Source organism: Athene cunicularia (assembly GCF_003259725.1).
Source record: "Athene cunicularia isolate RWA chromosome 2 unlocalized genomic scaffold, athCun1 chr2_part1, whole genome shotgun sequence".
In the NCBI taxonomy this organism is placed as follows: Eukaryota; Metazoa; Chordata; class Aves; order Strigiformes; family Strigidae; genus Athene; species Athene cunicularia.
The window spans coordinates 123392197-123404440 of NW_020799095.1; the positions used below are offsets into that span (position 1 = coordinate 123392197).

At 35.9% G+C, this 12244-nt stretch overlaps 1 protein-coding gene across 2 annotated transcripts in view; it reads right to left on the reverse strand.

The window, feature by feature from the left end:
• The window catches only part of SNX16 (sorting nexin 16), a 26654-nt gene extending 14445 nt beyond the window's left edge, over positions 1-12209 (reverse strand). For both annotated transcript variants that reach the window (XM_026842577.1, XM_026842576.1), the window contains exons 1-3: positions 12077-12209; positions 7563-8020; positions 3964-4050 (exon numbers count right to left, since the gene is read on the reverse strand). In XM_026842577.1, the coding sequence (XP_026698378.1) occupies positions 3964-4050; positions 7563-7982 (507 nt within the window). In that variant the 5' untranslated portion in view covers positions 7983-8020; positions 12077-12209. The remainder of the gene's footprint in view (positions 1-3963; positions 4051-7562; positions 8021-12076) is intronic.
• Positions 12210-12244: the final 35 nt, after the last annotated feature.

A 12244-nucleotide genomic window follows, 5' to 3' on the forward strand; every position in this document is an offset into this window, starting at 1 on the left:
ACCAGACTTACTTTTTTTTTTTTTTTGGGGGGTGGGGGTGGGGTGGGGGTTGGTGTTAGCAGAATGAATTACAACATGTGCATGAGATACTTCTGGTAAAGAATAGCTTCTTGTACACTCAGAATATTAAAATTTCAATACACATAGATGTGGCTCAAACCCTAGGACTAACATACAAAATTTTATTTTTGAGTTACTTAAATAGTAATGGGGTATACTCAACATCAGAAATACCTAGAAATTTTCTTTGAATTCAGAGATGAAATAGACAAGTGAATGGAAGCATAGATTATATAATAATGGACCTGTTCAATTAATTCTTCTTCTAATTCATATGAAGACAAAAAAAAACATTAATGCTTTCATAAATAACAATTTTTAGATGCCATTTCCGAGAAGGGGTGCTTGACACAGAAAAACATCAAAAAGGATTTACAACCAACAAGAGCAAACAGGTTTTACAAAATCTAATGTTCCTCCAACTGCCACAAGAATTGCTTGATCCTGTCTGCAGAAAAAGATTAAATCACCTTCTGTTAGGGATGTACTGCATACACCTAATGTATTTGTATGAATGTTCAAGTGACAGGGATTCCAGAATTTGCCTTGAAATCATGTTTACATAGCTGCAAGGTAATTCTTCGGTGGGTGTTGATCCTTGTGCAGCAAAATTGAAACCTTCTGACAATAAGTTTTATGTAATTAACTACTCTTTAAGGACTCATGGAAAAAGCTAATGGGGAGGTCTTTAAGCAGATTAAGTTTTAAAACATTAAAACAGATACTGTATTTCAGCTAGAAACTCTCTGTACAGTTTAAAGGAAGAACCACATTAGTGGATTGATCACCCTTGCTCATAAGTAGCATTTCACAGCACAGGAAGGATGCTTTTTGAATATACAATACTTGTGATGTTAAAACAGCCCATGATAACTACTAGTTCCTTATTTATAGAATGGTTTACTGTCAAAGCCTTGATCTTTATTTCTGCATTTAATTATTTAAGTTTCCTCTTACTGAATTCCATCTTGATATTAAGACTCTTCTTGGTATCTTTATCTTTGGTCATCCATATGCTCCATAACCCCTCTTAATAAAATACTGAATAGAACTCAACCCAGAAAAGATAACAACATGAGTTCTTCTGTCAGTTGTAGAGGATCACAGATAACCATTGCTAGGAAAGCTTTTCAACCATACAGAATTCTGCTTAATGGTGATTTCACTTGTCTGGTTAAGTAGATCACATAATTTATTTCTAAGGAAAGAGTATAGATTACTTTTGTGAATGAAGACAGTATGAGAAAGCTAGCTGCCATCAGCAGCCTTAATATTCAACGGCACAGTCCTGGGGCATTCTTGAACGCTTCTCAGACACAGCAGGAAAAACTATGGGTCAGACAAGTTATGCTGGCTGTGACTACTTGCTTGGATCCAGCATCTTGTCTGGATGTCTCTCCCCTACATCACCATGTGACAGATTATGCATGTCACCTGAGGTACAGTCTCAGGGAGAAATGTTTTTCTTGATTCTTAAGACTGGCTATTTAATTATTTGCTCAACACCTCTACCAACATAGTAATAAACTTTACAAAGTTCTTTTTCCACCATTTTTTGGGACTAAAGACTATTCTTCACCAGTACACTAGGTGTTCTTAAACATAATCTATGCATCTAGTCCAATGTCTGTATTTTACCCTTTGCTCCTAGCCCCTCAAATTGTCATGTTCCAACATCCAATAAAATTAAATTTGTTGTTAATATTACAGCAAAAGACAGTATTTCAGTCTTGCCTGTACCATTCACTATTTGCTTCCTACAGTTTGCTCTCAAGTAATGGATTTGTTATTTTACTGCCTCCTTCCCTTACTTCTGTCTCTAATGATTTATAGAGCTTTTACCTACTATTGCTCTTAGCTCTATGACAGTCCATCCTGCATCTCAGCACTTCTGCCTTAGTCTTTATAAGTCTGTACTACTCTCGTCGTGCTGATCTCTATTTGTAATTTTTTTAATGACTTTTGACTTTGAGATTACTATGTGGCTTCTTGTGTACCCATACTGGCAATATCTCACCATTCCTTTGCAGTGGATTACTTCATCATCATCTTCTATTTGTCTTCTTTCAGTAGGTATGGAGTTTCCATAACCTTTTCACTGTCTAGAAAGTAGATAGCTTTGACATTTGAAGAATTTGTTGCTTAACACTTGAAAACTGTTCTTTTCAGGTCTCAATCTGCTGCTGCACTTACATGTTTTGCTCATAAAAGGAGAGTTCATGGTTTTAAGCTTTCACTCTCATGCATGCAACTTCATGTCTGTATTTGCCATTAGACAGCAAGGAATTGCAAGTGTTGCACCATGCCTTTTGAACAACTGATGTGTGCATACAACCATTTACTCTTCAGTATTATGCTTTTTATAGTAGAGAAATGCCAGCTCCAGGAACTGAAACATACCATAATTCTGAAACTTCTAGAGAATTACAAAATAGTAACATAATAGAAGTTTAGATGTACACCAAAAGATGAAAAAGCTTCAGTCAGTGACACAAAGGAAAACTAAAGTCCTTCTTTTTAAACTGAAATCCTAATACCTATAGATCATGTTAAAGCCAAGTATTTTTGTCAAAGATTTAACTGCAAAGACTAAGGACTTCACTTGTAAAATCTAAATATCTATTCTAAAATTAATATCTGTGGCATATTATTTTTTGACCTACTGATAACCACACTAAAAGTCAATGCCAGCTCTTGACCTACATCTGTCACAGCTGACTAAGATATAAACTGTTGTATGACTTGACTTCCAAAATTTGAGTCAAAATCCCCAGGACATCATAATCTCAAAAGAAGTCAAGCTTTTGACAATACCAAAGCATTCCCTAATTTAGGATAGGCTGAATTAAAAGACAGAAATTTCTTTAGAAAGAAACTCTCTAAACTAATTCACATTCAACAATTTGTATTAGTTTTAGACTGCACTGATGTTTAGAGGTAGCCTAAAAGGTATCCAAATAGGTCAAACCAAGAACCCAGAGAAATGTTTAAGTTCAAGTGCGTATTCAAGATTTCAGCAAGATGAAGTTCTCAGTTGATTAGGCACAACGATCCAAGAAGAAAAGGTATTAAAATAAAAATCCCTTACTATGGGTAAAAAGCAGGAGCATTGAAACATTACAAGTTCAAACAAGAAAGAACATTAATCGCAGAAAGTGTGTTAAACCTGCAATGAAATATTATTCTTAGGAGTGGACAGCAGGACAAAGTAAAGTGCAATTCTGTTTTTCTACTTTTATGCTTCTATGGAAACAGAGCTAAATGGGACAGCCAAACGCTACTTACCAGTTAAAAAAACTTGGGCTTTTTAGACAAAAATTTTTTGCTTTCAAGTGTTCTAAAAATACTGTTGCTGACCCAGAACTCCTATTTACCCGGTATATCTGTCTTCAGCTTTAAAGATCTAGTAAAATATTTCACCATTAACTTTAAAGACACTGAAAACAACTGAAGACTGATGAACATACAAAGAACTTCTTGTGAACATGAGACTTCAGTTTTATCATGAAAAAAGCAGAGTTTGTTGCACTGGAAAGGACGAAATAATTACTGGATCATTCCTGCAAGAGAATACAGACCCCTAGTTCTATTTCCATGCAGGGGAGACAACTATTAAAGATTTAATTTCCTTGATCACATAGACTAGGAATAAATATAAAGTACAAAGCACACTAACAGCTTCAGATGAAGAAATACCTTCTTTACACTATCTGTAGTTATTTCATGTATCTTTGAAAGAAAATGAGGCATCATATGGTTTCCATTCATTAATACAGGGTGTGCTTCATATGCAAAAAAAGCAAGAAAAGGAAAAAAGTGACAAAATGTCAGACACAAAGAAAATGAAACATGAAAGAAGAGTGAGGCAAGTTAGTTGAGAATTTACCAGTGTGTAATTCTCACCTTGTCATTAAGCCTGGAGAAGTCAGTATACCGTCTGAAAACCACCCAGCTTTCCTCTGGACTTCTTTTTACCAGTATTTTGTATACCTGTGTGAAAAAATAGGAATATCAGAAAAATGTGCAGAGCTTTATGCTGCATTGTCTGGAAGGCTGAAATTACCTTTTGTTTCTTACTGAAACAAAACTCACAGATAAAAAAAATCCTTAATAATTGATTTTTTTTTTTTAAATTACCAGTACAAAGTATGAATTAATTTCAGAATTTAAGAAAGAGGTTCCTATAATTCCTAAATACATTTAGCTATTTTCTGTAAGAAAGGGTTTGTGAAACTGCATCCACATTTCTTCGCCAGAAAAAAATGAGTCTCAGCTATCAAAGAGGTAAGTGAAATGCGTTTTAGTGATTTACTTTAACGTTTGCTGAATTACAGTTTTACTCATTAATCCTTGAAGCCAATCTGCTTTTAAGATGACTGTAATAATCAAGTACTGAGTATTATATTGTTCTAAGATGTCTCATCTGACTTGCTTCACAGGGAAAAGGGATACAGGATAAAAATAACATCCTCCTTTGGTTCCATTTGTCTTGAACATTAGGTTTTGTCTTTCTAGGCAAAAATACAACCACTGCCCTAGATAACTGCATCAGAATAATTATACCAGCAATATAGTGGATCCTTTGAATCAGATTTAGCAAGACAAAAGCACAACCAGTCTCCTATTTAAAAACAAATGGATAAATTAAATATTTAAAAAAATAAACCAATTACATTTCAGAAGGACTGGTAGTCAAATGCCTGAACACAATGAATCTAACAACACACAACTTCAACTAGAAAATATTAAACATCTAGAAACAAGGGTTTTCATATCACAACCTGATTTTCTCCAATGTAAGGAAAAAGAGGCTCTGCAATTGTACTGCATTACCTTCCCCAGTCTAGGTGTTCTCTGGTTAAAACAAAAACCCACAAAATACAAGGAAGAAAAAGATATTTTTGGAACCATAATGATAAACAATTCCTTACAGGCATTTAACCAAATTCTATTTAAAGCATTTGCTATTACATAGTATAAAATTTTCCAGTATTTCATGTTTTCATAGCAAGCTATCTGATAAATGTATTTTTCTTGCTGCAGTCCCAGCATATGATAATCCCAGTATTAGCCAACTTCTGTACACATTTAAGACTGTTTTTAGCATTTTTGTATTCAATAATATATTAAGTTGCAGACAGTTACACAAACTACAGATAACAACAGTGCAAACTTGCATTTTCTGTGTATATGTTTGTCCAAATGTTTTAGGTTTCTTGACATACCAAAAGTATAAACAGTTTTATTATATAAAAATTTTATAAAGCAGAACTGCTGTATAAAATTGGGAAGACCCTTTGCTAGTACACAGGAAAACACAGAACAAGAAACTTTGGAATATGCTTGTGGTTTTACTTGATAATTTTATTCTATTCTTCTACTAAAAGTTCTGCAAAGGCATTGTTTACAAATGCACATTTGAAAAAGATCAGTTAGTCTGCCCCTCACTATGAATGGTTTCCAAGTAAGTATTACACCACTTAAAAGTCTCCACAAATTATGGTCAACTTAATTGTAGTAAGGATCACAATCAGCTTGTTATTACTGAAAGAAAAAAAAAAAAGGCAACCTGAAACAAACATTTTTGGTTTTCTTGCCAAAGTTGAAAAAAGCTTTGGGTGTGTTTTTTAAGATTAGTTTTTCTTGTCTACCACACAAGGTCTCGGGGAAAAAAATACAAATTAATGTAATTCCAGTCAATCCTGATTTGCCTTATTCCACAAATACAAAACATTCTGTGAAAATATGCCAATGTTCAGTAACAAACTCTGGCTGATTCCACATCTCATTATCATTTCTAGTTGGCTTAGAAAAAGTGATAATTGAGCATTCAACATTCCAGGACTGCTAACTCATTTGAGACCAATTGTTTACAGAGATGTTTTTCAGCCTAGATTTTTTTCTCCTGTAAGCTTCAGCAGCCATGTACTCCAACACGCACAAAGATTTAACCCCTGAAGTTAGTACCATCACTCAGTTTAAGCAATTCAGATTCATATTTTTGGGAACTATGAGTCACTAACAAACAGTAAAAAACTTCAGCAATTGAGTTTCCTCTATTTTACAGGTGATTTCAATTTAATTTCCACTGTCTTCCATCTCACTGATTTTGCACACAGAAGCAATCAAAGTTTCTAGAACTAATTACTTGCTGATTTTAATGCACAATGGCAAGCTTATTTTCAACATGCAACTGAAAGCAAACAGTTATGTGCTTTCAGAAACAAACACATCAACAAAAGTGAATTCAGTAAGAGCAAAACGGCATATGAGCATTTTAACCATGAAGAATGTTTCATTTGTACTGTAACCTGGCTTTCTACGTAAAGTAAGGAATCAAAGTTGTCATTGTAACTACAGTGGAACATCTTCCACGCACACTGGAACACGCCTTGGCATATTTTCAGACTAACCCATGTCAATATAACAATACTAATAATTGGTTTAGTTTTGAATGTATTATTTAAAAGGAATCTTTTAATCTACATGTAAAAAAAGATTTGGTTCTTCTCTTATGCTACCATGCATGAAGATGTTAGAAACTGAAGAACTTATGACAAGACATCATTCTCAAATAATTAAAAAAGCAGCATTATTTAATTCTTTGCAAAAAGAACATGATGATTTAATTAGTATTATTTCAACTGTCATAAGGGCATTAGATTCCACACTTCTCTAATCTAAAAGAAAACAGGAGAAAAAAAAAAGTTTGTCTGCTGTTTTCTCCTCCTTACCTATTAGTGATTAAGATTGTTCTCTTAAAGTAACATAATTACTAACAAACAACTTTCATCAGTCCCACAAGCACTGTTGAATTATTTTAAAGAAATGTTTCAACCACATCCACAAACACAAATGCAGGAATGTGTTAATATATTTATGGCATGTAAAAAATGTGGAATTGTCAGCCACAGCACATTTTGAGCAAAATCAGTACAAATTGGTTCAGCTGGTGTTCTGTCGTGAGTTAGTGCAAATGACATCTCACTCTTAATGTTATCAGAACAGATTTCCTTTATTAGAAACTAAACCAAGCAATGCAAAAAGCTGAAAACTACATTAGCACTTCAATGCAAATGTTGTATATTACTAATCACTGTAAAAGGTAAATATCATGATGTCTTATCATTCATTTCAAATAGACATCTTAAAGTGTAGTCTTTTAACTATCCAGAACTTCTACAAGTTCAGGTTCACAGGAATTGTAACTTTGCTAGGAATTCCCGATTTTTCCAACAGAAATTTATACCTGAAGTAGAATGAATTCCTTCTATTCCATGTATACAGTTACAGGAAAGATTGCTTCTGAGTCTCAATTTTCCCATCTGTGTAACAGGAATGATAATTTTCCTGTCAGATGGCAGCACTTTGAAGCTAAATAGGAATTTGTAAAGTACTCCAACATCCCTGAACTGCAGGATAAATTACTGAAAGAGAATGCAAAGTACATCCAACAGTTATCTTGTCGTTATAGGATGAACTATACTATCCCCAAAACTTACAGTGAATTTTGCCCTTTCCTCCATCACCTCATAACCCAGTATAGTAGGCGTGGATGGTCGATCTTCCCAGTTCCTGGAATCTGTATTCTGCTCTATTTCTTCTACGGGCTGAGTACAGTATTCTATGGATGTATCCGTACCTGTAAATTTAGTCCTAACAAGTGGACTACTACACACAGATGACGTAGAACCAGTCTGGTCAGGCATGCTCATCTTTTTAAAACTACCAATTGTAGAGTCCTCCAGCTGTCCTTTTGAGGAGCTGGAACTCGTCGAGATGCTCCCAAAAGAAGAGCTTCTTTGGTTTCTGTTTGTAAAGCTGGATGATGAACTTCCAATAGGAATAGGAACAGGAACATATGGTGTTGCCATCCTTCCTGAAAAAAACCTCAGTTTTTGGTCCAGGAGTTTAAGGTTCATTCACTGTATAAGCCATGTTTTCTCTTCAAGAACTGTATCTGCAGTGAAGGACAGAAAATATTGTTGAAATTTTTAAGCAAAAGCAACGCTAACATACTGCTTTGGAAGAATCTATCGGCACTGAGATGGTACATAGCAGTATGGATGGTTAGAAATTTTCACAAGGAATTTGGCTTCAAATAAATTGCTACTTTTAAATTGTATCTCCGCAATTTGATGGACGGCTTTACAGGAGTTCTGCCTTTCACAGCTACTAAAATTCAAATAACAGAAGGAAAATAAGATTACAAAAGAGAAAAATATTTTTGCACTTTATGGTTTAAGCACTACTTTTTTTACTGCAAAAGTCAGCAATTTTTAGGCTTATAAGAAGTAAGTGTAGTATTTAGCATAAACAGCATAAAAGCTTTTCTCAGAATTGCTTCTGTAAGATATCTGGTGCAGACTATGAGCCAAACATGCGTGCAACAATATATATGATCAAAAGATAACACAGTAAACAATTTAGGTGAAAAAATATTTGCATATTACATATTCACTGAAATATAGTGGACCCGTTTTCAAAGTGAATTTTTTTTCAGAACAACTCTGTTGCATATAATGCTGCAGACATTTGTAACAATGTTAACTGGGCACATTTTCTGTAGCTTGAATTGGAGCTATTAAGTTTTACAAGCACTCACATCAAAAGCAGTGTTTCAATAGCAGCTAGCTTTCCATTCCAGCAGATTAAAATGGAAAAAAAAAACAAAAACAACACCCCAACAAAACAAGTACAGGAAAAAAAGATAAAGATTTGATATTTTTTTCTTCCAAGAAAACCATTTCAAGCTAAAATTAATCTTCTGAGTGCATGTGTGTATATTTCTAAAAGAAGCAAAAAAAAAAATATTATGACAGCAGTAACAAACTGCCAAAAAAGCACCATCTTCTCATTTTAATAAAGTACCCAAAGAAGAGCTCTTACAGGAGCTCACCACCCATTTCACCCAAGAGTATACCGATCAACCATGAGGCTGAAGGCAGCTGTGAAATAGGAAACCGTCAACCTCATTTACATCATATATATAATCAATCATCTACTGAAGCAAAAAACAAATGAGTTTCCTAATTGCCAGGGTGAAGTGATGCTTTCATTCTCTTGCTCTAAATAAATCTTAGAGAACATGAATAAGGAAGTAAATATGAAATGAACCAGCATCAACAAGAAAGACTGAAAAATACTTTTTAAAGTATTCCTTGACTGAATGAAAAAAACTTCCACATCCTTTCAGCTACATAGGGAAATCTTCACACATTCTTTATGTCAGAAAGCTCAGGGAACTTGACCAAAGAACAATTTCAAACTGGCAGCAACTCCTCAGAAGCACCTCTGCTTCAAACTGTGGGATGAGGCTAGACACTCAGCAGCATCCAAGGGAGCAGAATTATCAGTATCATAAACCTCTGCTGACTGAGTTTGCTGGTCAGGTACAGAATTTGGACTATCCAGCAGCTTCTGTTGCGGCACAGTCCTGTGCTTGGCTGTGTGACTTAACTTCCTGCATCACAACAGCTGACCTGTTTCAGCCTCACATCGTCTGGAAGAAGCAAGAAACACCTGTCTTGGAGCTAGACCAAGATCTAAATCCCCTTTTCCACCTATATCACAGTAACTGAATCTGTTTCCTTCTCAAACAATAAACCTTGCAATACATTTTAACAGACATAGAAATATGAAGACGTGATGTATTCTCTGGTAGATTTTTTCCAGTAATATTCTTATTTGTATAAAACTTTTTCACTTGGCACTTCAGTGACTCTTCCATGTTACCAGCATAAGGAACTGGGAACATCGAATGCCCCACCCAGCTATGTTCCTGGGAGGTATGGGATTAAATCCCACAAAAGAACTCAATTGAGTCCAGGTTTGCAACAGATCAAAGGACCTGCAAATACAGAAAAGTGGTTATTATCTTCTGCTGCAGGACTTTATGAATCTGAACCAGGAAAGGAAAATAAGCCCACATCTCAGGGAATCTGGTGAGGTTCATCCAGGAGTTCACAGAATTCTGAGGAAAAAAAAAACCCCACGCCTCTGCTTTTCAGCACTTTTTTTTTTTTTTTGGGGGGGGAACCCAAAAACAAGAAACAAAAACAAAACAAACCACAAACCAAGACATTTTCACTAGTTACCATACTTGTGAATGGTGTCTTTTCTAGATGAACTTCTTTCTTTAAAGTGAAATGCCAGTCAGAAACTATTTTGAATTTACATGCTTACTACTACTCTTAAATGCACATACATTACTGAAAGGCTGTACCTATACTTAGAAGCTCAGCACAGCCAGACCTGTTGAGTAAAGCACTTGGTCTTAAGAATCCAACATCTATACTGTATGTCAGTTTTATGTCAGACTAGCTGTAATTCGTTACCATTGACTAAATGCTTATTAGCAGCTGGACTGCATTAGGTCTGTTCCCAGGGTACATTTTCTGGTTTAGTTTCTTTTGTACTCTGCAAGACCATCCCAAATTGTGAACCAATGCATATTAAACTCTGATGATCGCAATAACGGCTTCTAAAGCATATTCTTGACTCAATCTGACCCAGTAAACATACCCACACATAAAAGGGGCTGATACTACCAATGTCACACAGATTCCTGTAACTTCCTGAGGAGTAACAGAAGGGTATTTTTTGAACAACAGAAATGTCAGGTCAAGTGAGCAAAAGGCACACTGTGTCACTTAATTTGATTTCTTTTTTCAAAAAAACAGAAAAAACCCCAAAGATATTACATTAGAACTTAGCAGACTCAGGAATACATTTATATGTATATATATGTAAGAAAACCCATCTTAAGCTGTAAAAGTATCAGTTTCCAAATATCTAAAATATTGTCATGCTATGAATCACAACAGGGTTTAAAACTGCATTAATTTGCACTTTATAAAGGCTAAACACTAGGAAAAGAATACATTGCTCAAATGAGAGTCACAACCTTTGGACGCAAGCCTTTTTCTATGAATACAGAAGTTTACTGCCAATTCATGCAATAAAAGGAACTGAAAATAATTTGATTAGAAAAACCCTATTTAGACAAACTATATCGCTCCTTGCTTAGTGCAGCAAGGAGGGAAGATTCAGGTGCACAGTCGACTACTACTTCACTGGGGACCAGTCTTAGATGTCTTCGTACTAAACCAGCGGAATCACTGCACCACACCAACCTTCTGAACGGACTGCTCTCAGCACCTGAGAGATAATCCAGAGACTGCACTCTCCTTCTGGTCTAGATATTTACTTTACTTTTCAGAAGAAATTTGTTATGGGTTCTGAACCCGTATTTGGTTTAGTTTGATTCCCAACTGTAAGTTAAGAATGAAATAAGAAAACAACATTTGCTGAAGTACTGAACTGCTAGACCTGAAACTGGATAGGATAGAGTCCCTGGAACCCTACCATCACATGCTACACAACAGCATGACACCAATTTACCCCACTGGGCGTTTACAACAGCCACCTCCCTTTTTGCGGGCAAAGTAAATAGGCTATAATAAAACCACTTAAAAAGGGTTTGCCTCCAGCTTGCAGCTATCGCAATTCCAAACCCTTTTAAGCTAATGGTTTTGTACGTTCAGTGAGAAACACGCAAACCACAGGATTCAAGGATAATAGATTAGAAACAAAACAATCCTTACTTAAAAGTTCTAATTGGATTTAGAAGACTTTTAGCTATGCAGTACTATTTGTGATCTGGTTACATACATTATATTTCTGCTTGGACAACCCAGTCAGGCTGGCCTCTGTTGTTTAGGATTTAAGTGCTACCATGGAACGTCCGCTGAAGAACTAGTGGAATATTTAAAGAGACAACTTGCCGAGTTAGGTTTTGTAACTTTTTTTCCAAAAGAATAATTTTGTGTCGACTTCGATCAAGTTACTTAATATCTTCCTCTCCTTATGAACTCAAAATCGGGGCCTATTTTATCACACCTCGCACACACTCAGATGAGGGCAATTCCTGCCCCAGCCTGTAACCTAATTAGAAACAACTGAAGGTAACTGCCCCCCTCCCAATTCCACACCAGGATGTGCTCACGCTGCCTACCTTTGTGTGACTTAATGGTTCCGAAACGGAAGAAAACCAAACAGAACCCGCCGTTACCTTTCCGTCACCCGTCAGCGGCCGACACAGCCCCAAAGCGGAGGGAACGCGGCCGGTGGCAGCCGCCCGCGCCCGGCACCGCCACGGTGGGGACGCGGCTCCCGCCTGCCG